General features: G+C 46.6%; 1 protein-coding gene across 1 annotated transcript in view; it reads right to left on the bottom strand.

Moving 5' to 3' along the window:
* Nucleotides 1-732: 732 nt before the first annotated feature.
* The window catches only part of LOC104468035 (kalirin-like), a gene marked incomplete at its 5' end in the record, with an annotated part of 38,920 nt that continues 14,922 nt past the window's right edge, over nucleotides 733-24,730 (bottom strand). Inside the window, 10 exons of the mRNA XM_010082039.1 lie at nucleotides 733-1,278; nucleotides 3,523-3,661; nucleotides 4,577-4,777; nucleotides 6,009-6,087; nucleotides 7,007-7,171; nucleotides 8,782-8,913; nucleotides 10,162-10,283; nucleotides 12,474-12,645; nucleotides 13,099-13,126; nucleotides 23,861-23,920. Of these exons, the coding sequence (XP_010080341.1) occupies nucleotides 733-1,278; nucleotides 3,523-3,661; nucleotides 4,577-4,777; nucleotides 6,009-6,087; nucleotides 7,007-7,171; nucleotides 8,782-8,913; nucleotides 10,162-10,283; nucleotides 12,474-12,645; nucleotides 13,099-13,126; nucleotides 23,861-23,920 (1,644 nt within the window). The remainder of the gene's footprint in view (nucleotides 1,279-3,522; nucleotides 3,662-4,576; nucleotides 4,778-6,008; nucleotides 6,088-7,006; nucleotides 7,172-8,781; nucleotides 8,914-10,161; nucleotides 10,284-12,473; nucleotides 12,646-13,098; nucleotides 13,127-23,860; nucleotides 23,921-24,730) is intronic.

Below are 24,730 nucleotides of genomic sequence, written 5' to 3'. Positions count from 1 at the left end.
CAATGAATTCATTGCCTTAGTCATAGCTCTGAAAGGTACTGCTTCTTGACTTGACACAGCAGAAAGCCCAAGGATTAACGAGGGATTTTGGTCTGAGCAGTACCACGCAACGAGAGCGTATCTAAGCTGTGCCAAACCTGAAGTTGATCCAGCAGTGACTAGGGCCTGATCTTCCATGTCCTACGCAGGCAAAATCCCCACTGGAATCCTGTCAGATCTGGGCATACAGGGCGTGCAAAATCCATCTGTTAACCTGGAGCAGGCTTGCAATCATTTCAGCAAAAACTGACTTCAGTCCAGCTCTGCAGTACACGCTAAGGTCATCCTAGTCTCACCCCCCACCACTATCCTACTCCTATTCTTTCTACATTTTGAAACCAGTTCCGCAAGATCAAGAGGATTTCTTATAAAGCTGCCTTACAAAGATTAAGGCAACTACAATTTTGGCTCTAGTTTCCAGTTAGTGTTTGCTTCCCGCAGTCCTGTTTCGCGGTGGATGTGACAATAGCACGTGTCCCAGGAGGAGCCCACCAAGGGGAGGGGGTGGGTACCTGCCGCCGTTACCCGCCTTTGCTTTGGTCCCAAGGAACTGGGCAGGTACTGCCACCTCCGCAATGATTTGTACCCCACAGTTTGGAAAGCCATGCGAAAAACAAACGCTGAATCGGGGACTATGTACAGACAGATCTGCTTTGTGCCTTCCAGCAGTGCAGGACCCCAAGAACGGAGGCATTACGTGCCTGGGTTCAGCCTGCTCATCAGGAAACTCTTGACGCTGGGGACGGGGTGCACATCGTACTGGTGCCTGCGGCGCTCGATGAAGGAAGCCAGACGGGAGGTATCCAGTGGGATCTTGGAATAGCTGCCATTGTGCGGTTGCAGCCATGGATGCTGTAAACAAGTGGCTGCCGTCGGCCTTCTCCTGAAGTCTTCCTGGAGGATAACATTGATGAAATCCCTGGCGGCATGACTCACATCGGAGAAGTACTCGGGTGGGAAGCTGAAATCTACTCTGCACACGTTGATACAAGTCTCCTCTTTGCTTTCATCCAGGAATGGAGAGACACCACTTAACATGACATAGGTGAGGACCCCAATGCTCCAGATATCTGTGCTCAGGGAGACAGGAAGGCCTTGGATAACTTCAGGAGCTGCAAACTCTGGGTTTCCGAGGAGGTGATGGATGTGGTAGTGACCTGTGATCTGAACTGCATCTTCCAAATCGATGATCTTGACACGAGGCACTGGGATTCTTAAATCAATGAGCAGATTTTCTGGCTGTTGAAAAGACAATACCAAAACCTCAATTATATTATATTTTTGCAAATAAAATGTGTAGATTTCATTTAGGTTTAATAGTCAATCAAAACTTGCATTTAATCAGATGTGGGATGTACAGATCAGGAGAGTGAATGACCAGGAACCAGCTCAGCTGCTGTTTACACTGCAGTAAATTTGGATCAATGCTGAAGTTGCAATGACAACATCCTCATTTTGCACTAGGGCAACCCAGTGGGATTTTGCACGTTGCCCCAGGTACTTACAGTTTCTTTTCCCAAACTAATCTCTACAGATTAAGAGCACTGACACATTTTAAAATTTTGATAAAGCTTGTTTATCTCTGATCAGTTTATTTAGATTCCATTTGTTTACATGACAACTGCCTGCATAAATGTGCGTAACTTGTAGCAGGTATGTTTTTCATAAAGTAGATGTTCAACTTTGCGTGCCATTACTGTTAGTTGACATGGACGGAGCTGCCAGTGCTCCCTTATAAGCACCAAGACACAATCATGCCTTCCAAGCCAGAGTGCAATTATATTTCAACCCAGTTTGTTTTCCCTCTGTTTTACCAACTCTTGCAGTATTTAAGATCTCTGTCTCAGTGGGAGATGCTGAGCATTGCCTATACACTCTGCTCTGGAGACTTAGCATGGATTTTCCTTCCTTTGTTGGCTCTGAGATTATTTCTGAATTCACTTTTTGCACTCTCTCTACAGACACTTTTCTGTCCTACAGCCCCTTATCCTCATGCATATATTACAGCTGCCTCATAAAGCAAAGTTCACTATACTACTGTTCAAATCTCTCTGCTTGCTCTTCTCTTGTGCAGGCTGCATTGACAAAATCAACACGTTCTTGAGCAGGATCCTGGGACATGCCTAGGTCTGCTGTCACTACTCATGCATCTCCTGCTTTCCACTTAGCAACAGAAGCTGCTTTATTTAGCATCCCTCGTTCAGGAGAACTGTAAATAGGTCACAGAAAATTGGCTTCCCACCTTGTTTCGGGGAAGTATCTTATGATCAAATAGAGAATTCAGTGCAGTTTCTTACCTCCAGGTGATACCTACTTTTTGACACGTCCTATAAATACAGCAGAAAATACAAACAATTTTACCAGAAGAAGCCAGGATAATTTACCCTTTTGGGACTAATGCTCATATAAGGTACTGTACAAAAATATTTTTTTTCTGTAGTGGTAGTAGGCAGCAGAAGTATGAAAGCATCACTTCATCTCACATGGCTGGGGGTTGGAGAGTTGAGACGAGACCTCCTTGGAGCTGGACTGCCCACTATACAAGAAAGCTAAATTCATCTCTCATTCTCCATTTTTAATAGGCATTTAAGTCTGAAAAAAATACAGCCTATCTGGTGCCCCTTGCAACTTGAATGAATGTTGCAGATCACAAAACTCAAAACACCTGATCATAACTTGAATTGCTAATTCTCTGTCATCCAAGATAACTGGGATGATGGTGAGGACAGCAGGACAGTGCCGAATCCAGGACAGTACAGTGCCTCCTGCCATGTGCACTAACAAAAGGAGGTACAAGCAGCGCTCATCTAACTCAGCGTGACATTAGAGAATGTCTGAATTTCTTCTCCATAATGCAGCTTGTTCTTCCTCTGAACCTCTCCCTGGGTGTATTTCCCACCCGGTTCCCCTCTCAGGCTCTGCAGCACAATGCAGCATGCCACTTTCCTTTGTCCCTGCCAGCCCTCCCCACCTCCCGCTCCCCTGCATCCTCCTCTCCCCTTGCTTTGGGCTCTCCAGGGCCCTGCTGCAGATGTGAGGGAGACACACGCTCCTCACAGCCTGCCTGGAGCTGCCTGGGCACAAGCCAACTCTGCTCAGGAGGCTTGACAGCTACATTGGTACAGGTGTGAGCCCAAACCATTCCCTGTGGATTTACCTAACTCCCCTTCCCTCAGGTGCTAGCATCATCTCACTCTTGTCTCAGACATCCTCCTTCTCCTTCATTAAATCCCTCTTCCCGAAAGCCCATGAGAACAAACCAGTGAATCAAGGAAATAGGTGCATCTCTTGCCTGAAGCAAGAGAAAGACCTTGTGCTGCAGGTCAGTAAGTCCTTTCTCGGGTCAATAGGTCTGAATGACGGTGCTTGTCCATTTAGTGATCATCTCTTTGGGGTCCAGGCTGCACCTCCTCCCTGTCTGTGCAACTGGGAACCCTCTGTACCAGGGCAGTGAATAATAGCATCGTTCTCTTTTCTTCTTACCTTTATGTCTAAGTGAGCCACTCTGCAGTTGTGAAGGTACTGCAAGGCTTCCATGGTGTCTCTGATATAGAAAGCGACTTTTTCCTCCATAAGTTCATCATGGTTCATTAGATAATCTAAGAGGCGACCATCATCCATCCTACAAACAAATCAAACCCCACACGTGAAAGATCACATGGTATCTCTAGGAACAGTTAATATGTGAAAACAAAATTGCAATGGAAACTTCGTGACCTAAACATGGAGGAAACTAAAATGCAATATCCGATGAGTATTTAATGATATCTCAAGACACTGCAGGCCATGGAAGTGGTAGAATAATTAATCCTCAATTGTTATCTCCGGTCCTCGAAAAATTTATCAACAGTCTCTAAGTAAACTCATTTGCTTAAGGATGGATTCAATAAAGAGAGGCAATTCCTTTGAAAACAGATCCTCTTAATTATTTGGATTAATCTACTTATTTATAGAGCTGGTTGCATAATGCAGGAAAAAAATCACTGACATTTTCATCTGGTAATATGTTCTGTGGGAAAACTAACCCAATAAAAGTTTTCCACCTAGTTTTATTTATCTGTATAAATAAACAAGGAAATAGCCCAAATATACTTTGTTGAATATACTGTAACAAAGAAGCATTTTGGATTTTGGTTGCTGTTGCTCCTTATAGATGCACGCATAGTTGCTACACAGCTTTTTTCACCATGAAGTATTAGAACAATGTAGGCTTTGATCCAGCTGAAGCACGTTTACGCCGATATAAAAAGTAGACAAAGCTGCCCAACTAAATCTGATACTGTTCAATGGGACCAACTAACTGCTGATACAGTTACTCGAGCTTCACCAGAGTAGAGAGCAGTTTTATTTGTCCCTCTGAATCTTATTTACTGTAAAGAAAAGGCAGTGGACGTTCAGCAGAAAATGGCTATTTCATTTGACGTCACAATCAATAAAAACAGACAACAAAATGTTCACCCTGCAGACGTCAGAGTGAATTTTGTCCTTGGGCTGTGATTCCTACCCAGACGCTTAAACTCAAGCTCCACATACTTACAGTTCCAAGACTAATATGTAAGAAGTAGGAGACTCGTAGGTGTCGTGGATAGTGATGTACTGAGGATGCTGTAAGTGCTGCAACAAAGCTGCTTCGTGTGCTGCCTGCTCTTTCTTTTTCATTTTTTTACTAATGAATTTCACAGCAACGTCTTTCCGGGTAGCTTTGTGAACACATTTCTTTACTATGGAGAATCGACCCCTGAAATAAAAACAAAACAAAACAAAACAAAACAAAACAAAACAAAACAAAATAACGAAGGGGCCTCATGAATAAATCAATACTGATTTTCAGTGCGATAACAGACTGATTTTCAAAGTGTTACTAGATTCGGTGCATTAATATTTCACAAGGAATCAGATTAAACTAGTTGTTCATAACCTTTTCCAGCAAAGAACCTCCATCTCTTACCCTGGATGTAGAGATTCTTTGGGGATTAGCAAACACTGAGAGCAAACGGTGTCACTTTGCTTTGTGCAGCCATACTGATGCCCTCTAACAATCTCCCCTGGGTTCAATTTGCTGCCTCTTCTACAGGTTCTATCTTTTTTTTTTTTTTTTTTTTTTTTTAAGCATGGGTCTCCTTTTTCCAGTTGCTTTAACAAAGAGCCCAAACTTTCTCAGACAACTACAATAAAGGCCTTATTAAATAATCACTAACCTGGCATTTCAGCTTGCTGCTTCAGGCACACAGTAAGAAATTATGAAAAAAGATGGTGTGAAAGCATTTAGGAAATCCATACAGACTAGCGCCTAATACCATTCCTGAAAGTAAAACTATGCAATGAAACCATGTGCTGAACTTGGCCTCTTATTAATACATCACTCTTCTTTCTGCAGAGCCAGAGAGACTCCTGGCCTTTCAGCCCCAGAATTACTCCCATCTGATCTCTGAGCTGAAGAACTAACTGCATTAACCTGTATTGTGTGCATGCCCCTTATCTGCTGTCTGCCCAGAGCACCCAGGGTTGACAACAACATATGCAGCCCCTGTTTAGGGTCCTGTTCAACTGACTGTCCCAATTAGCAAAGCACTTCGGCATGTGATTTAAGTCAGTCACATGCCTAAGCGCTTCGGCAAACTCAGTCTTTGAGGTTAAGCTTATCCAGAACCAACAAATTGTCATGACTTCAAAAGCTCACATCAAATCAGAGATGACAGAGGAGATACCAGTGAGAGCTACCAGTGGCTGTTAGAGATTTGGCTGCCTAATTTACCAGGTTGCAAGCCTCAAATCACAACAGATCTTGAAAAACAAAATGTAGCCAGCATTTAAACCAGTCTGTATTTTAGTCAGTACTTAATCTGGAATGCTCTTTGAAAGGTGCAGAAGTTTTCAAGTTAAAAAGCAACTTAAACTTTCTTTGAAGGAAAAGGCTTCAAGCCATAGTTTTGGTGTTTGACTGCAGTGATAAGCAGGGTTAATATTACCTCCCAATCTCATGCAGCTCTGCATATGCGAGGTCAAAGTTTTCCTTCCATGAAATAGTGGTACCATCAGCAGCAGAGTCTGTGGGAGAACAAAGCACATTCAAGAAGGCATAAAGTGAAAGACAGTTCCCTGCGAACCATAAACGGCATATTTTAAAATTATGTGAGGCTGTATTACTTAAAACAGCAAACATTAACACTAGGAGTCCAGTTTCATACTGCTCAGGCACAGCTCCAATGTGTCGGACCACTAAAAGCCAGAGCTCCCCAGAGGAAGGTACGGATATGGGGGATTCAAATCCGTCCTTGCAATTTTGGGCTGAAAAGGACCACACAAACAGTCAAGGGGCATGTCTGTGTGTAACGGGGAGGCAAAGCTACACCCCGTGAGCTCTCGTTTCATCCAGCACAGGCTATTCAAGCCAGTCACAGACCTAGTTATGCACTGGAGCTGCTAAACCATGGTGAAATGCGGGCTCTGCTCACAGCACTGTCACGGGTCAGCTCTGCCCCCAATTCCTGCAGTTCCACACTGGGGGCTTGCCTCCATCACAGCCTTCCTCTGCCGGCTGCATCGCTTGGGGGGTGGGTTTTGCAAGCTGACTTGCAAACCCCAGCTGGGCTGCCCATCAGAAGTCCCTGGTGCTACTGGCACTGCTGGAAAGGTGGTGGGGGGCACACCAGGCAGGACACAGAGCCTGTTGCCCAGAGATAAAGACAAGAAATGGTCTTGGGATAGAAAGCTGGGACCTGCTAGGAAACTGCAACAGCTTCTGTGACAGAGGGAGGCTGGGAGCCCTGCTGGAGGAGCGGACATTAAAAGCCTTTCTAGTGGCAGGACTTGGCTCTGAGCATCTCCCAGGCTCTCTCTTGTATTCCTACCAGCTTCAGGATCCATGCTTTTACTGGGACCCATCAAAGCAAAAGTCTTCCTCACTATACAGACCACACATGGGGACTCATGCATGTATCAGCCCCTCCTCACCGTGCCCACTCACCGTACTCTGGGAGCCTCACAAATTCAGATGGCTCACTAGGCAAGCTGATTCCCCAGGGATTGCTGGCACTCACTCGAAACTGATACTGGCAGCCTGGGGCCAGGTCCTCGATGACGAGATATGTGTCCAAAGTTGAGGCTACTGACTGCTGCCAGACCTGTGAGCCTGCATTTTACAGGGGGAGAGAAGGAGGGCTGAAGGAAACAGTCTTGATATGTGAACTCAGAGCAGAGGCTTTCTCTGCCCAACTCATGCAGTACCCTGGGAGGTTAAAATCCATGGGCTTTTTAAAAGGCAATGTTATGGCAGACTGATGTATTTCTGTTAAACCAGAACTGGACCATAGAAAGCTATTTTGTGTTGCAGCCACTTTCCAGTCTGTCTGAATGAGGGAAGAAGGAAATGCCCCTCACTTGACTGATAGCGACGGATAAATCACAGCCCAGGGACAAGCTGATCTCTCCAGCAGTCTAGCCGCAGCTCTGTACTACAAGTGATGTCTCAGGACAGTGTGATAAGGCAGGAATGGAAGGCTGATTTGATGACAGCTCTGCTAAGAGAGAAGCAGTAGCAGAAACACTGCAAAAAAAATATGGACAAGGAAGTCCCAGGTGAAGCTGAGACAGGGCGTCAGTATAAAGTGCTTTTGCAGATTAAGTCTTTTTCAGAAGACATGGTGGCTACAGTGGAACCCAGAGCTGCAAGAGAAGAACCAGCTTTCTGAGGCTTAGTATGGGCTTTTTGCAGATAAGCAGGATTGCAACAAAGAAATGTGGGCTGTTGTCATGTTTCTGCACCTAACAGAAACAAACCCAACCATTAGCTAACCTGCGACATGCAAAGGAGCAATACTTATTCATGTGCACAGGGGCACAGAACAGAAAAGGACCACTGGGACACTGAGCCCTGTCACAGCCCATGATTTCTTTCAAGAATATATCAAATTTTATCTTAAAACTAGTAAGTTCAGGGCTTTTTAGCTTTGCATTATTTACCATGACCCATTTATTTTGTGTGCACTGTGGGCAGATTCTTATTGCCAGGTCTCAGAAGGTCAGGGTTAAGGTATTAGTAGAATAGACTATTTCAGTTGGGAGAGACCTAATATGGTGGTGTGATTAAGGCTGCACACTTACTAACATGAGGCAGGATTTTTTGAAGGATGAAGGGGAAAACCAGAGGCCACATACCTAAGGTGAGGTTTACTGCCCAGGGAGCACCACACCTTTGCAGGAAGAATGCAAAAAGGGATGTGAACAATTTCTAATTCCCTTTTCAAGAGCAATGCCTATGCACATTGGGAAAACAATACATTTAATACCTGTTTAATTTTTCAGGGGAAAAGGATGGTTGGATTTAAGAACAAAGAGATTTCAGAGCTGAGATTGAAAAGTATGCAAGGATCTGCCACTCTATTCAGATCAAAAAAAATAACAAGGCTGCTTTGTTTTTGTATTCCTGGGAAACATCCACCAGAAAAGATGGATACCATGGTGGCAGAATGCAAATGATGAAAGGATGCCTTAGAGATGGATGTGTTTTAGCTTAGCACCCTTTACTTGCCAGAAGTGACTAGAGGAAAGAGAAAGGTCTGTAATATATGAGAAGTTGGACGGATGATGGAAGGGCTTCTTTTAGCCTTAGACCTTGGGATCTATGAGAACAGCTAGCGGCAGCCCAGTGGTGGCAAGGATGCTTTTGGGACCTCTTGTTCCAAAAGGATAATTACTTTGTTCTCATTCTCTCAGCCAGTGAGCACAGCTCAAACCACTTACCTTCTTCTCTGTACTCCACAGTGTAGCCTGAAATGGTGCAGTTGCCCGTACTGGACGGGGGTAGCCAGCGCAGGATCACAGAGGTGCAGCTTCTCTCCTGAGCGATGGGGCGATTTGGGGCAGCTGGGACACCTTGGGAAGAGAAAAGAAGCACCAAATCCAGCATCATGTCAACAAGCACTCATTTATTCTGAAGATCAGGTATCAGGTACACTGGTTAGGTCACTTCATGGCAGCTGCACCTTGTAGTGGTGGAGGATCTGTTTGAGCTCTGCTGCTGTAAAGGCAGAGCCTCTTTACCTGCTACCTTTTGCTGCTATTTTTTGCTCCAGCTCAAGACCTGATACAAAGCCTGTGGAACTGAAGAAAACAAATATTCCCATGGCCTTCACCATGCAGTGAGTGAGGTTCTGATGGTGGAGAGGCAGTTACCCTTGATGTGTCAGAAAATAACACAAGCGAGGCATTGAGTGCTTCTGCATGTATGGTGCTTTGTATGTTTAGCAGCAGGTTGACAAATCACCAGTAATTCTTCTGTGTTTTGCTCAGGGCTCCCTTCAGCACAGAAGTAGTTAGTGCAGCCCCTAACTTGCTTGGATAAATTGGGGAAATTATATCTCTAGGGCAGTTTATGAGACCAAACAAATGGACTTCTAAATGCTTGTGACACTCCTGCATCTGTAAGTCACCAGTTAGACATTCGTCTCTGTGCCATCCCCTTCAATGCAGGACGCACCCCTCATCTCTCATGCTAACATATCCCTTCCCAGAGCTGAAGGTCATGAACATCAACTAATCATTTCATATTCATTACATTTAGATGGGTCACTAATTACAGCGCTGAGAATTCATGCTCAGAGACATGTCTCCAGTTTGAGTCCCTGCAGAACAGTTCACCCAGGCCAAACCTTACTCTCACCTCCTCTGTCCCCCACAGAGAAGGGGAAGCTGAAAATCAGTGTCACTGGATCCCAGGTGCCCCCACTCCAGGCAGACTCTGAAGCCCAGAGCTCCCTGTGGGCAGCTGGGATGTCATCCTCCCAGGGGCTCAGCAGCCCGAGGGACCTCAGCTTCCCCTGTTCGACCTTACCGAGCCCCTGGGAAGCAGCGCTGCAAGCAGGATGCAGGAGCTGAACCTGTGCCAAAGCATTTTCATTTTCCAGATGTGATGCTTATGATCAGATGACTTAATCAAGCCCAAAGAGTCTGCGATGCCTTCAGCTATCAGTGGGAGTCTTGGCTGAGGAATGGTTGTATGATTTTAATGTCTCAATTCACCTGGCACAGCTCCATGTCTGGCTGCCTATCAACTGGCTATTCCTGTGTGCTCCCAGCCCCCACTGAGGGAAAAATGCTCCATGTTAAGATCAGATGTGCTACCTTGAACTTTGATGGTCGCAGAGGTTGATGCCGTTCCATGTTCGTTGGTTGCCACACAGGTGTAAATGCCGCTGTCCTGAGGCATCAGGTTGCAGATCTTCAAGGTGAGCTCCCCGGAGTCACTGTGGATGTAGGAAGCCCAGATTATAAAATGCTGCTTCACTTACTAATGTTTTTTACACCAGTTCCTGCCCTGCCTCATTACAAACACATGTGCACACAAATCCTGTTAACTCATTTGCAGGAACATCCTCCCAGCAATCCGGTACCAAGTACAACCCCTCCATATGTCAGGATTAGGCCATTAATGAAATGAAACTTTCAAGCAGAATGGTCCAAATTGCCTGCCAGGCAAATCTCCTTGTCTGCTGTGGCCTCAGAGGAGATGGGGAAGGATCGCTCAAGCAGCAAGCAAAATCCAAGAGCTGAAAATCTGCTGTGCCTGTCCAGAGCTGGGTGCTTAGACCCCATGTATCTGGAAAGACTTCCACAGGCACATCTTCCTGTCTCAGGAGGTGCTGAGCTGCTGTGCCTCTGCAGTTAAGGCAGACAAATTGGGCTTCCCACAGATGCAGAAGGCAATAGGGGTTCCTGACATTTCTGGGAAGTATCAGACCCCTGGAGCATGTGCTGTTGATCTGATGAGGCTGCCAGGCCTCCGGTTGGAAGGCTGGACGTCTCACAACAGCTAGGGATAAAGAATGTCAGAGCTGAGTTCGTGAGAGACACTCAATCTTTGGGCCAATCTGAGCAAATAAACAGCTCTACAGAGTCTAGTGAATTTATAGCAGGTCAGTACATAGTCATTTAGCTTTGCACATTGCAGTCTTCAATACGCAGTGTAAGGGAGTTGGCCTGAATTAAAGGGTTTTGCTTGTGTAACTGCTTTAGCCGTACTGGAGACCCAGCTTAGAGCCAACAATAAATTCTCTTGATGGCAGAACTAGGCTAGTTCCTGAACGTACAATCTATCAGAAACTGCAGAAGGACATAGCTGCCAGTATAACTGCCTGGACACTGCGGCTTTTGCTGGTCTGACTATGCTGGTTTAAAACAGGACAGAAATATTCCCTTCCCCCGCAATCCAGACACTCATGCCAGCAAGATTTGTAAGCCAGCCGCTGATCTGCTGGGCCTCTCCTTGGCAGGCCACGTCTTCACTGGAAAACAAATACGAGTAACAAGACAATACAAGTGCTGATAGCGCACAGAGAGCCAGTGCACAGGCAAAAGACTGTGATGGAAAGCAGAACCCCATGCGGAGATATCCCCCCATCCCAACCCTAGCTAGAAGCCTGAAGATAAGGCACTAATGATCTACTGAGTAATAGCTAAAAAGACAATTTTGGGTGCTCTGGGGTGGCTGCACAAGCCAATGGTCTCTGAAGGAAGCTCTTGATCAGACATAATTTTTTTATTGAACACGTAAAATCCCTTCTCTCCTAGTGTTCACTTTCAGTGACTTTGTACTCGCTGGATTCATCTCAGCCTGAGCCAGAAGTGCTGAGAAGTTCACATGAAAGATTGCCTCCCGGAGTTTTCCACTGCAGTTTGGCCCAAATTGCTTATATAAGCTGCAGAGCATCCAGCAGCAGGCTGTTACCTGACCTGAATTCAACTCCAGATCTTTTTGGATATTCCCAGTGTTTGTTGTAAAGATGGTTTCCCTCCCCCTTGCTGGGACAGGACATCACGACAAGCATCTTTCTGTGCGAGCACAGCCAGATGTAGCCTTCCCAGAAGGACATGTAGGCTATCTTAGGAACAGCTGAGGAAGGGCTCAGGAAAACTGGAGTTACCACCTCTGCCCATGAAGTGAGAAAACACCCAATGGGTGTGCAAATACACATACCATATGTGTATGTAAATGGAAGAATATTGCAAGCTGGTGAGAGCTTTCTCTGCTCAACCTCCTGTTCCGACCAAAGGTGAACATGGCATCAAACAAGCAAAGAAGCCCCAGCTATGTAGAGGCAATAGCAGCCAAATTGATATGCTGGAAACATTAATTGGTTCTGGCTTGCAGCTGGCTCACGAGGTCATGGCCTCCGGGGACAGAGCACAACCAGAGCAAGCTCACGTCTGCCAGCAACGCACTCTTTGGATATAGTTTCTGTGGGAAACAGTAGAGCTGCCTGAGCCCCAAAGCGTGACCCTTTCTAGCTGACATGTAGTGCAGCAATGTGTCAGTACACCATGCCAGGCTTGATTAACTGCATTTGTAATGAGCCTTGTAGCCTGGCTGGTGCCATATTTGAGGGCAACATGACCAAAATTAACAACTGTGCTGGGATCCCAAGGCAGGAACTTACCAGGATGACACCGTGTAAGTGGCTGTGCTGTTGTCATTGTCAAGAATGTTTTGATCTGGTCCTTTCCAGGTTATTGTTGGTTTGGGCCGTCCGCAGACTTTGCACTGCAGCATGACTGTGTCGCCGAGCAGGCAGGTGATGTCCACTAATGGCACAAGAAACTCTGGAGCCACTGGAAAAAAACCATGGGGACACACACATGGCACCTTTTAATCTCCAGGTGAGGACACAAGTCTAGAGAACACATTATACACCAACTATGAGATCTAGGTGCCAAACAGCTGAGGGTTCTGGGATTATGTTACCAAAACTCCCTCTTCACTACAATCCCGCTGTAGACAGTTCAGCAAAGGAGAGAGCAGGGACTGTCCACTCCCCTCCCAGGCCTGTGCTCTGGCAGAGGGTGAGACTTTGTGAAGGCGGGTGTGGGGGTGGTTCAGCCTCGCCTGTGGTCCCCAAGCTCTCTGAGCTGAGCAGAAGGACTGCTTTCCCTGGGGAGCAGCAGCCAGAGAGTCGCCTTTGCTGTAAATGCTGGTGGGTGCGGAGCATGCTGTTGTACCAGAATAAACCACAGCTGCTGACTTGCCCCTCCATGCCAGTCAGTGCACAGCTGTCCTTAACTCACCTTCTTGAATGAAATTGGGGTTGATTATCTGAAAAATACAAAGAAATAAAAGCATTTATTCTTCTAGGTAGTGACAAAAGGACATCTGGTTTCACGTGGTAACGTGGTGAACCTGACCAGAAACGCAGAAGCACTGACCAGTGGCTACAAGCAACCTCTAACGATGGGCAGGTGCAGCAAGCTCTGGTGCCTACTGAACAAACCTGTGCACAGCTGGAGCTGGGAAGGTAAATGAAAGCCATGGCTTTTTGAATTCTGATAAAGCATCACAGGTAACAGGCACAATACTGAGGCTGAGGAGTGTGGACATGCTTTCTCTTTGTTTGGGTGATAATGGTCAAGCCATTAACTCTTTTTTTCGTGGAGGTGGTTTGTGCCCCTCTGTGCTTGGCTACAGACCCATGTCACACAGTCCCTGCAGTCACCATGCACCTGGGGTGTCTCACCAGCACTCTGACCACTAACCAGCTTTGGGTAGATGTCTTTTAACTTCTGCTCAGCTTCAGGAAAAAAAGTTAAAGCACTAAGACAGAAATACTGGCTTCATTTCACCTACTGACAAGTATCAGTCCTGCAACAACTCGTCGTCTATCACAATGAGTGAAGTTTATTTCATTTCATTGGACTGCTGGAAACTTTCCAACTTGAACCTGGTTTTGGATAACTGAGAGTTATTTTATCTAACTAGTTAATTGATCAAGTTAGCAAAGACTTGGAAAGCTGTTGTCTCACTGTGGCATGTGTACGCCTGTTGCCTCATGTAAGCCCTGGAAGCAATGGTGGGAATAGTAAAGACAACGCCAATAAGTTCTTGCACACGGCATCAACCCTAACTACACAGTGGTGTACAATAGTATAGAGGTTTTAGCCTCCTTAACTATTTTAATAAATTCAAAAGGCCCTGTTATCCAAATTAAAACTAATAATTTTATATCAAACACCATAAACACCAGTGTGGTTTATGTTGCCTTAAGTATCTTTGTTACTATCTATTTCAGAGCTATTTTGGAAGATGCCAATGAAGCAGTGACCTAATTCATGGTCTGCCAAAGCTGATGGGAGTGTTTGCAGAGACTCAGAAACCAGGCCACAAAGCAGAAGCAATAACCCTTCAAATAATGTAGATACATCTTCAAGATTTATATTTATATTTTGGCTTTATAAATAGTTTTCCAAGGTGAATGGCACAGGGTGCCATTCAAGGAGGAACTCCAGCATATTCAGGTTAATTTTGGTTTCATAGCCCTTCTTCATAGCCCCAGGCAAAGCTCTGGTACCTGCACTGAGACCTCAGGGTCTGCTTTCCCCCTCACCACCAGAAAGCCCAAATGAACCAGGGATAACATGGACTCGCCCCTCACAAAGGTTCATTTTTTTCCTCCATAGAAACATACCTTATATCAACAAATTCCTTGCCATCTGAGACTGAGACTATCCTTTGTCCTAGCAATAGGCACAATTTGATCCTTCAGGACACATCTACCGGCTGAAACAACTGGTCAATGCCAGTGCTTTATACTCTATGCTCCAGAAATGAGTAGGGGCTGCTGCTTGTGGGCAAAGCAGGATTTAGTCTCTACCACGTAGCCAGTCAGTCCTAAAGGTCTGTACCTGGTGGGCAAAAGTGTGATGGTTTGGACTCTCACATACTCCCAAGAGCGCTGAGATTGGAAACATTTCATTCCCAGCATCCCGGAAGGAGCCAATGTCTGCCTACATCCCTGGAGAGGACTCTTTGAGCACTATTGCTATAATTAGGGCTTCTTATTTTTTAAAGCCATGTTGGGAGCACCTCTGTGGTGGGTAGGGTGCAGGAGAGCTTGCCACCCCTGCAACAGGACGGCACAGCTTGTCAGGCAGGACCTGTGCAGGTGAGAGAGGCAGCCAGGCTCTCTGGGTCCTGTGTCAGGTCTTCCTCCTCCTGGCTGCACCTCCTGGCCCTGGTTTCGCTTGGGAAGCACAAAGCCCCATCTGAAGGGTGCAGCTGGGCACTGACACCAGGATGCAGACCTCTGGCCAGTCACCCCGGGAGCCTCCGAGAAGGTGAGGGGCTCAGAGGCAGCGATTGCTGCTCCATAGGGTCCAGGACCCACATATGGCCTCCTGGATCCCAGGGCCAGGAAGAAATCAGGGTGCAAGAAGGCACTGGATGAAGAAGAACATCTTCTCTCCCACCTGTGCACGTGGAAAAGGAAAGATGGATCTTCATGATTAAGATGTACCTCTGTGTATAAACATTGCTTGCCACTTTTCACTCAGTGAGACCATCTACTTATCAGCTGAGTAACCCCAGGCATCATCTCATTTGCGCATACATCTTCATTTCTGTAGTTTTTGGCTTAACTGGAATACACATCTATCCTCTGAAGCTCTCCGCTTCCTTCCCTGCAGCATGCATTAAATTCCCTTACTATTCACTGATTTCCACCTTGTAGGATTAGAGATCAGAAGAAAGAAACACTCCTAACACTATATATTAATTTTATAACTCTAAACGATTCATTAGAAGATGCAGCTACAATGATGAATGTAATGGATATATCTATAAATAAATAATGCTACATTTCTAATGACTTCCAAGGCACAATCATTTATAATAATTGCCTTAGCAATGTTTTTTTTTCCCTTGCCTCACCATGGGAATATCGGAAAGAAAATTACCGCTGCTAGATAACATTGGAAGAGTTTGTGGGTAAAATTTACATTTCCTTTGCTAAAACTTCATCTGTTATTTACTAAAATGTTACCTAACAACAGCCCTCCAGCCACATCCCAGCTTTTGCCTGCTGTAAGCTTACACAAAAATAAAAGCCTGTTTGAAAGAGAATGTTTAAGTGCTACCAAAGTGATTTAATACACCATTTAATTAGGGAATGGGATTTGGTCTGCTTTGAAGGAGGGGGTCAAATGATGGGGTTAAAAGGGCAGAAATAGGAAAGTTCACAGTCAGACCTGCGGCCAGAAGCCAGCTCTGCTGGCTCACACATCTGCTCCCAGGCCCTGGGGGTTTTCTGCCTCTCTCTGCAGGCTGGCGGTTTCCAGGCTATGGGTGCATGGCAGGAGATGACAGACTCCCCAGAGTCCCTCTAAATTAAGTGCAAGATCTTTGGAGATGATGTCTTCATTTGCCAAACAGGTTTTTAATTCCCCTGGGTGGAGAGGAGGGCTCCAGAACGTGGCCCCGCAGAGCCTCTTGAAAACGATGGTGTGTGTGAAAAACTGGAAAAGCTGTCAAAATCCATACAAGTAACTCTTCCCAATTCTCTTCCTCTTTCTCAGGGCTTTCACAGAGATGAAAGCTGGTCCGTGCTGCTCTGAAGAGCAGAAATCTCTGCCAACGAGGGACCAGGGTGCGCTGCTGGCCAGCAGGGTGAGGTGCCATGCGGTGGAATGGGGACCATGGGCAGGGGGGTGCAGCTCCCCACCGCCTCCGAGGCTCGGGGGCCAGCATGCTGCACCCGCGGCACATGATGCTGCCAGAGATGCTCACATGAACAACATGGTGGGCTCCAAATCCAAGGGATTCCTCCCTCAGAGAAAAGGAAGTGAAAGATGGCCCTCTCCAGCATGTTTTCCCCTTTCTAAAGCCCCTGCTCGCCCTAAGAGCTCCCATGCAAGCCAAGGAGCAGTGGTGGTGTTTGTGGGGATGATGCAGGAGTCCTGCCTTCTGCACATCACTCCCTCAGGGAATGCTCTGCACTGCTTTGAGATTACCAGGTGGAAAAAAGCCCCTGCCGGTTATGCGGCTTTTGTAGAATTTTACTTTTCTTCCCTCTGAAAAGCTCAGCCCTGACACCCCACTCAGTCTGTAGTGGTTTGAACGAGGATCTCACAGCCCAGCCCTCAGCTGAGCATCCCTGGCTCATGCTGGGGTCTCATGCTAACAAGGGCTCCCTGAAAAAAATCCCAGCAAACACCACCTGCACCACTGTGGCTGCCGGTCTGACCTGCCAGCAAACAAACTCATGGGGATGGAACTACCCAACGCAAAAACTTTTGACACCATCTTCCGCGTCACTCCACAGCAGGCAAACACAAACCCTACGGGATGAAACTCGGTTGGCAATGCAGTCACTCCTCAGGTAAGAAACACAGACGGCTCTTTTTTCTCGGAACATAAATGAAATAGATCTATTTTTTTTCAATTGGGTGAAATACCTGTAGCCTGGTCCAGGGTAAGTGAAAACTTGCAACACTCCCTCTGTGGCCAGAAGAGTTTCTGGTTCCCATACAATGACCACTGAAAATGGAAACCCCAGAGAAGGTGACAAAGGCAGACCATGAAATGGCCTCTGCTCAAGCAATGTGGGGTCTAGCGCTGACCAGGCAAAGCGAGGGAGCTGGAGGGATGCAGGGTGAGATAAAGAAATGGGAGGACGGGTCAGGGTTATTCAATAAAACAACCAGAAATAGACCTTGCTTCTCCCTCCCCCAGACTGTGCTGCTTCAGGGCTCAAACCAAGACAGGCACACGCAGTGCATACTTGAATGTCTTTGGGGACCTGCAGGGATCTAAGTGACTTAGATCTAAGTGACTTAAGTGTACCTTAGTATAACAGTCAGGCTTTATAAAAGCAGCATAGGTGCTGCATTGTTAAGCTCATGTTACAAAGACAGAAAGGCATCTGCAGCAGTACCAGCAAAGTCCACTTGCAAAGTGACTCCGACCGCCCTAATTCTTAGCAAGAGCTTATCTTTCATTTGTGCACACATGCTGTGTCTGGTGGGGGGCGAGGAACCATTCTGCAACGCCAACGAAATGCTCTGCAAGCGCAGCTCAGCTGCCTGCGAGGGCTTCTCGCCTTGGCCAGGGTTTGCTCCTCTGTTGCAGAGGTGTCCCTGCCCTGTGTGTGGGGTCTGTGTGGCAAGGTTTTGGTAGCAGGGGGCTACAGGGGTGGCTTCTGTGAGAACCTGTGGATCCGTGGAGAGAGGAGCCCATCCTGGAGCAGGGAAGAGTGTGAGGAGTTCTCCCCTGGAGGAGGAAGGAGCGGCAGAGACAACGTGTGATGAACCCCCCTTCCCTGTCCCCCTGTGCCACTGAGGGGAGGAGGCAGAGAAATCAGGAGTGAAGTTGAGCCTGGGAAAAAGGGAGAGGTGGGGGGACAGTGTTTTAAGATTTAGATTTTATTTCTCATTATCCTATTCTGAATTGATTGGTAATAAATTAAACTAATTTCCCCAAGTCGAGTCTGTTTTGCCCATGACAGTAATTGGTAAGTGACTGCCCTTTCCTTATCTTGACCCACGAGCTTTTTGTTATATTTTCTCTCCCCTGTCCATCTAAGGAGGGCAGTGATAGAGCGTCTTTGGTGGGCACCTGGAATCCAGTCAGGGTCAACCCACCACACCACCCCTGACCCACCTCCCTGGAGGAGGCTTGAACCCAGCCCAGACACATGCAATGCACAAAGGGCGCAGCAGATGCCCAGATTTTTCCAATGACACATTTCAGTCCCATTTTAAGGGAGTGCATCAAAACCAGGAGTGAGAATGTTATTTTTTTTTTTCCCCCAAAGCATAAGGCTAGGCTGCAAACCAAGCCCTCTGTAATAAGATCCATGCTTTATCTAAACAGCAGAGGGCATGTTTACTCCAAGACAAGCAGCTCAGCATTTTGTAAACACTTCATGGCACTTCTTGTTCACTGAGTTAAAATAAAATATTGATGCATTTGCACATGCTGGTAGCAGAGTCAGCAGCATGTTCCTTCCCCCCTCACTCAAAAAAAAAACCCCCCAAAAAAAACAAAAAAAGAGGAAAATATTAATGATTCTCAGGAAAAAATGAAATTAGTTACAGAGAAATTAAGCCAAGTCTAATTTGCAGGAAAAGATCTATCAATCTGTCTCTGACTAGGTCAACTTTTACTTTGAGACTTTTGGGGGGACAAGCTCACAGTGTCACCAGCCTCCTCTCCTCCAAAAAAGAAACAAATTAACAAGAGAAATTTCTTGGTAAAAGGAGCAAATAAGGATCCTGCTACACATGGACAGATGCTATGAAAGGGAAAATACAAATTAAAATGGGAGAATGGTAACTGATGAAATGTCCCACAGCATCCATAATGGGGATGGGAGATGCCTTCTGGCACCCAGCATGGATGGGCTCAGCTGCCTTTGGGACTGCTGGAGAAGCCACAAGGGACGCTGACTGTTGCACATGCATCTGTGCCAAGCAGAAGTCCTCTTGCTCTCATCATGTTCTTGCTGTGAGGCTCCAGTGCCTGGTGTGCTTCACCAGCTGTAGCCGGGGGATGTCTCTGGTACTCCAGGCAGCCTGTTGTAGCACCCCAACCCCTTCCTGCAGATGAAGCAGATCACTTCTTCCTTTTCCAAAAGCTAAACCACCGCGCCTGTGCTGCCAGCTCAGGCTGTGGCATACCCAATGAGCCACCTTCCTGGTCACTGTCAGCAATCTCTGTCCACTCGGGGCAGCAGGACAGCGGTGTCACCAATGGAGGCCAGCCCAGGGGAACAACGGGGGTTCTCAGGGTTGTACACGTTCATACTGTGATTACAGGCCAGGAAAGGCTTACATACCAGTGTTGTACAAGATCTCGCCAAGAGAGTATGTTAGATCTGCTCTGGAGATGGATGACTCGGGGCAGGGGGTGAAGGCATTTGTCTGAAGCACTTGGGAATTCTTGGCCTGAGCCGAGTGTTGACTTGGAGCCAACGCTGTATCCACCAAACCATTACTTAACCGCTTGGACTGTGGGGGTGCTAACACAATATTCCTCCCTACAGGATGTTTCCTAGTGCTTATCTTGCTCTAAGTGTCTCTGAGTAGTTCTTAACATGCTAAAATGTCATAACTGAAAAAAAAAATAGATTATGAAGCCCAACTTATGTACCTTGGCAACAGCCCAGCTCACTAATGTAGTGATGGCACTTCCACTGACTCGGGGTGGCCCTGGGCTTCATCTCTCCTTCGCACAGCTAAGAAACTGGAACAAACACTAGACCCTCGGTGACAGTTCTATGTTGGTCAGGATTACTTGTAATGCACTGCCGCTGGAGTCGCAGCACTGTGCAAAACAAGATGTCTGGAGCCACGTCAGATGCCTACATGTGAGGTCCACCCCAAAGCCTGGAAGAGCTGCTGCTGAATTTAGTGAAGTTTAGCACAGTCAGGTCTTCTGACTGCTTGAAGGACATTCACTTAGATGAGAGAGGTAGCCCAACGGGATCTGCACAGTTGACTTATGACCCCTTCAGCAATATCGAAACCCCATCAGATGTTACAATACAGAACTGTAGGGTAATTAGTTGCCTCATTGTCCAGGACCCCAGACTTGGGTGTGGATCATAATTACTGATTCACAAGGGCATACACCTTCTTCCCAGAAGTGGAGTTGCCTGTCCCTGTGCAATTAGCTACAGACATGTGGAAAGGGAGTCTCTGGTATTTCTTAAATATAGTTTACTCCTATCCCTCACATGGCTACACATGCTCCTTAAGCACCTGCTCTTACACTCACATGCCTCACAGGTGAGTTTGCACCTTCTGTTTTGTGCAACAACAGCACAAAGCAGAAAACTAGGGAAAAACCACCCAAATTTAATTTCCATCTTTATGCACTTTCATTACATATTAATAAGCAAGGAAAAAAGGAACAGCCACCAAGAGATACTATTTCTAGTCAAAGTTAAAATGAATGGACAGTTCTCCAGGGCCAGCTGTCCCTGTATGGGCCAAACCACAGTAATGGCATTTTACCTCTTTTAAACAGTCACCCAGAATTTCAATTGTCTGCTCTCACTATGTATGTTCTCCACATTTCTTCTGTCTATGTTTCCCCTTGAAACAAAGGCAAAGTGCTTCAGAAATCTGCAATCTACTGAACAGATACGTGGTATTTCATAAATAGCAAGGAAAGCTAGATCTGACAGACCACAGCAGCTGCGGGACTTCACGGATACTACAACCAGCTTACCCACTTCTTGCACAGTGAGTAGGCTGGAGGCAAACTGCACCGACATTTCCAGGTAATTAATATGTCTGCTTTGCATTCAGACACTGCCCTCCCTGCTCAGCACTGGTGCACGTTCTCACGCACGACAGGAGGAAGAGGCATGTCGGGGTGACAGTCCTGTACGAGAAGCCCGGTGACTTGCCCTGTTATTACCTGGCTGTAATAACAGCTACAGACGACTCTGCCATAATGACGCAGGTGGGGCCTCACGCACCTCTGAATGTTGATGGCCAGGACACAGCTCTCCTACCAGCAGTCCCAGTGTCTACAAAATCCATCGCGAGCTGAGCCAGGTGTGGGGACAAGGTCTTCCCCCTCCTCAGGCAGCCTGTCACCAGCTCTGCTGGGAGCTCACCAGTGGCTCTGCTGGGATGTACTACATGGAGTAGGGGAAGGAAAGCCAGGTGAGATGCTGATTTTCACTGCACTCACAGGCTGGGGTGGAGGGGTGGCACAGCTGTTTAACAATTATTTAAGCCTAAGACACAAGGCCTAAAAGACCCCATGAAGCCCTCAACCAGGCTCTGGTGGTGGAAGTAGCTTGCCTTGCCTCTGTTGTAATGAGAAAAGACTTCAGCTCTCAAGCCCTTAATACAGTTCATTTCTCATAACATATTTGAAAAGGAGCATCAAAACACCATAATGAAGGCAAAAGGAGAACTGTGGCTTCCAGCAGTGAATACCCCAGGTCTTCACAGACTAGACTTCCTCATGGCCACTTCTAGGGCTTTATGAGCATTTGATGAGCCCTCCCTTACTCTGCTCCCTCTGCATGACTTTCTTTAGTTTATTCTGGGTATCGGCAATCCCTCCCCCGAGTATTTCTCAGCCAGATCAATGAGCTGACCACACTCAGGCTGCAGACGTACTAAACCCAGCACAAAGTGAGGGCCATGCTGCTCCTCACAGGGCCGTGTGACCTTAGTAACTCACCCCCACAATTGCACTCTTATTTTCTGCCCCTCTGCCATTGTAAACATTTGCTTGGCCCCAAAGAGTTTTGTTCAGAAGCAGACTCGAGCTTTCCAAGGCATAAGGAACATTGTGGCTCCTGGCGACTGCAGTACGGTGCAGTGACACCGTCACCTCCAGTGAGTGACCTGGGAGATGCAGGATGGGGTTTCTGAGTGTAAATCAAGTCACATACCAGGCACACAGTTACTCCTCTAACAGGAGATCCACGCCACAGGTAAGACTTCAAAGTAGTGTCTTTTGGTTTAAATAGAAAGGGTCTTACCTCCTGAGCTGAGCAGCAGGCAACAACAGTACACTGTACCATGGCAAAAAACCCAAATCAAACAAAAAGGCCCATGTGGAGCATGCCAAAGCTGAGCAGAAATGCCAACAGCGTAAGGACTAAGATACCTTCCCCTGACAATTTTAAAACATCTGGTTTTCCTCCTACTGAGCAAAGTCAAAACACAGAAATCTTCTGCAAAAAGAATGGTGATTCTCACCCAGCTCTGTACATTACACCCGTATCTCGGGCAACGTTTTACTCCACAGGGCAATTTCCAGTGATCTAAAGCTGACCCAGACCTCTGTGCGATGACTGGGCACTGCCTTGTAACAAATACATGTGGTTGTTACCTGTGATTGGCAAAATGCTCTTTGAAAATGCAAACACACTTCAGAGGATAATGCAGCTTTAGTGGTGAGCACCATTCAATCTCCAGGATGGCAGGGTCAAAAGCTTTCCTTTAGTACACATCTCCTTCTCAAAGATTTGTTTATTTGCGCCAACACAATGAAAATAAAAGAGAGCCTTCAGCTTAACAGCTGAGGTGGTGCACCTCAATACACTTCTCCCTCTTTTTCTTTCTCCAGGAGGAAGATCAGCTTTCTTTTGTGGGATGTTCATAGTGCAGCCTGGCTAACAGCATCCTGAAGATCTCCCAGGACACACAGATATCCCTCTTTTCCAACGACCTGCCTTATCATCTTTACAAAATCACTTATGTCTCTCTGACCCTCGTCCTTGCCTGTTTGAGTAGGAAGCTTTTTCAGCCTTGGTACAATGTATACAAATGCTTGGCGTGGTCTCTATACACAATAAAAATTGGGTCCTGCAACATATTAATTGAGGAGAACCTACTATATAACTCTTTTGGATTTTAAGCTCCTTCGGGCTTTCTCAACAAGGCATGTCTTGGTCACTCCACTACAATCAGTGGCTTCATGCTGGAAAAAGAGCGGTCTAAGGTATCATAATTTGGGTCCACTGATCTGCATCAGCCTTGTCCATGATACGAGTACTTTCATGCAATCAGTTTCACCATTCTCCTTCAGTACTTTTACAGAAATACAATTTCCCACTCTGCTAGGAGAAAAAATAAATGCTGTCTTTTCTATCTTCTAGATGATTTAAAGCACTAGTTGCGGTGCAACATTTGCTCCCATGATTTATAACAGAAGCCTGACCAGCAGCTCAGCATGTATAGGCAGGACAAGGCTGCATTTATCAGCAGCTGACATTCATGCATTAGCATCTCATTGAATAAGGTCCCAGGTGGGAAACAGTGACTGAGGGTGGCTACGTGAGCCTCCAGCTCAGCGGGAGCTTGTTCCTCAGCATCCTCCACTACTCCCATCACAAAGGCAGCCCAAACTCCAGTTCACCGCTTGGCAAAACCAGAACTGGCACTTAATGTGACTCACAGTTAGTTGGCACATATGTCCATGAGCGATACAGACCCACCAGCTCCCCTTTCAGCAAAGGCATTTCAAAAAGGACACATGTTCTTGGGGAAAAAAAAAAATAATAATCACAAGGATGATTGTCTCTACCTCCATGCTAGTATTGGGGTCAAGGTCATCACACTCTGATTCCTCTGAGCTGTTTGTCTCCTTGTTTGGCAGCATGAAGAGGAAGAAAGAGAAAAAGAGATTAGAAGAGAGATTGGTTAGACAGGGCAGAGCAGCAGAGGAGTTGTGAGCAGCATAGGAATGGGTAACATTACAGAAAATGCTCTAAAAAAACAAACAAAAACCAAACCAACAACAAAACAGGGGGAGCAAAGGCAAAGCCATGCTTTTGCCAAAGAAGAGGTGTGATTCTGCAAGTCGTTCAGCTAAGTAAAAACAGCGAGGGAGCAACAGGAGGAAGAACTGTGGCCACCATGCTGGAGCAACCGCTTCCCCCGGGCCCAGTCCTTCCCGGCTGAGCACTGGGTGCAGGGTGGCTGCATGGTGGGTGCGGGGGACGCCCGGGCTGTGGTGGCAGGGTTCCTCCCTTTGCACATGCCATGGCTATTTCATTAGGCTTACAAGATGGAAAAGCCTCTGCAAAGGAAAACAATCACGGGCCCTCCTAGAGAGGGGTGGATCCAAAGGACATGCTCAAGTGCTTTCCTGGATCAAGGCTGGGCTTTGGTTGTGTCAAAATTACAAGTGTTTGCTTGCCTCTGTTGGGAGGAAAAGCCCCAGATTAGTCCTGAGCAGGCCTCATGGTTGGTTTATGGGGATGGATCCTCTGAACTGGAGCAGAGTAGTCAGGTACCCAGGGCAGAAGATGGAGCTTATCTCCACAGTTCTCAACCTTTTCCATACTGAGAGATCTCAGAGAGAGAGAGACAGACACAGACACACACACACGCACACACAGAGACACACACGAGACCCTCTCCTGGCATGACCGAGTCAGCATCTCTGCCCTGT

The sequence above is a fragment of the Pterocles gutturalis genome, unplaced genomic scaffold, assembly GCF_000699245.1.
Source record: "Pterocles gutturalis isolate BGI_N339 unplaced genomic scaffold, ASM69924v1 scaffold24211, whole genome shotgun sequence".
NCBI classification, from domain to species: domain Eukaryota; kingdom Metazoa; phylum Chordata; class Aves; order Pterocliformes; family Pteroclidae; genus Pterocles; species Pterocles gutturalis.
Note: the sequence above shows the minus strand (reverse complement) of the source record. Positions and strands in the feature narration are given on the sequence as shown.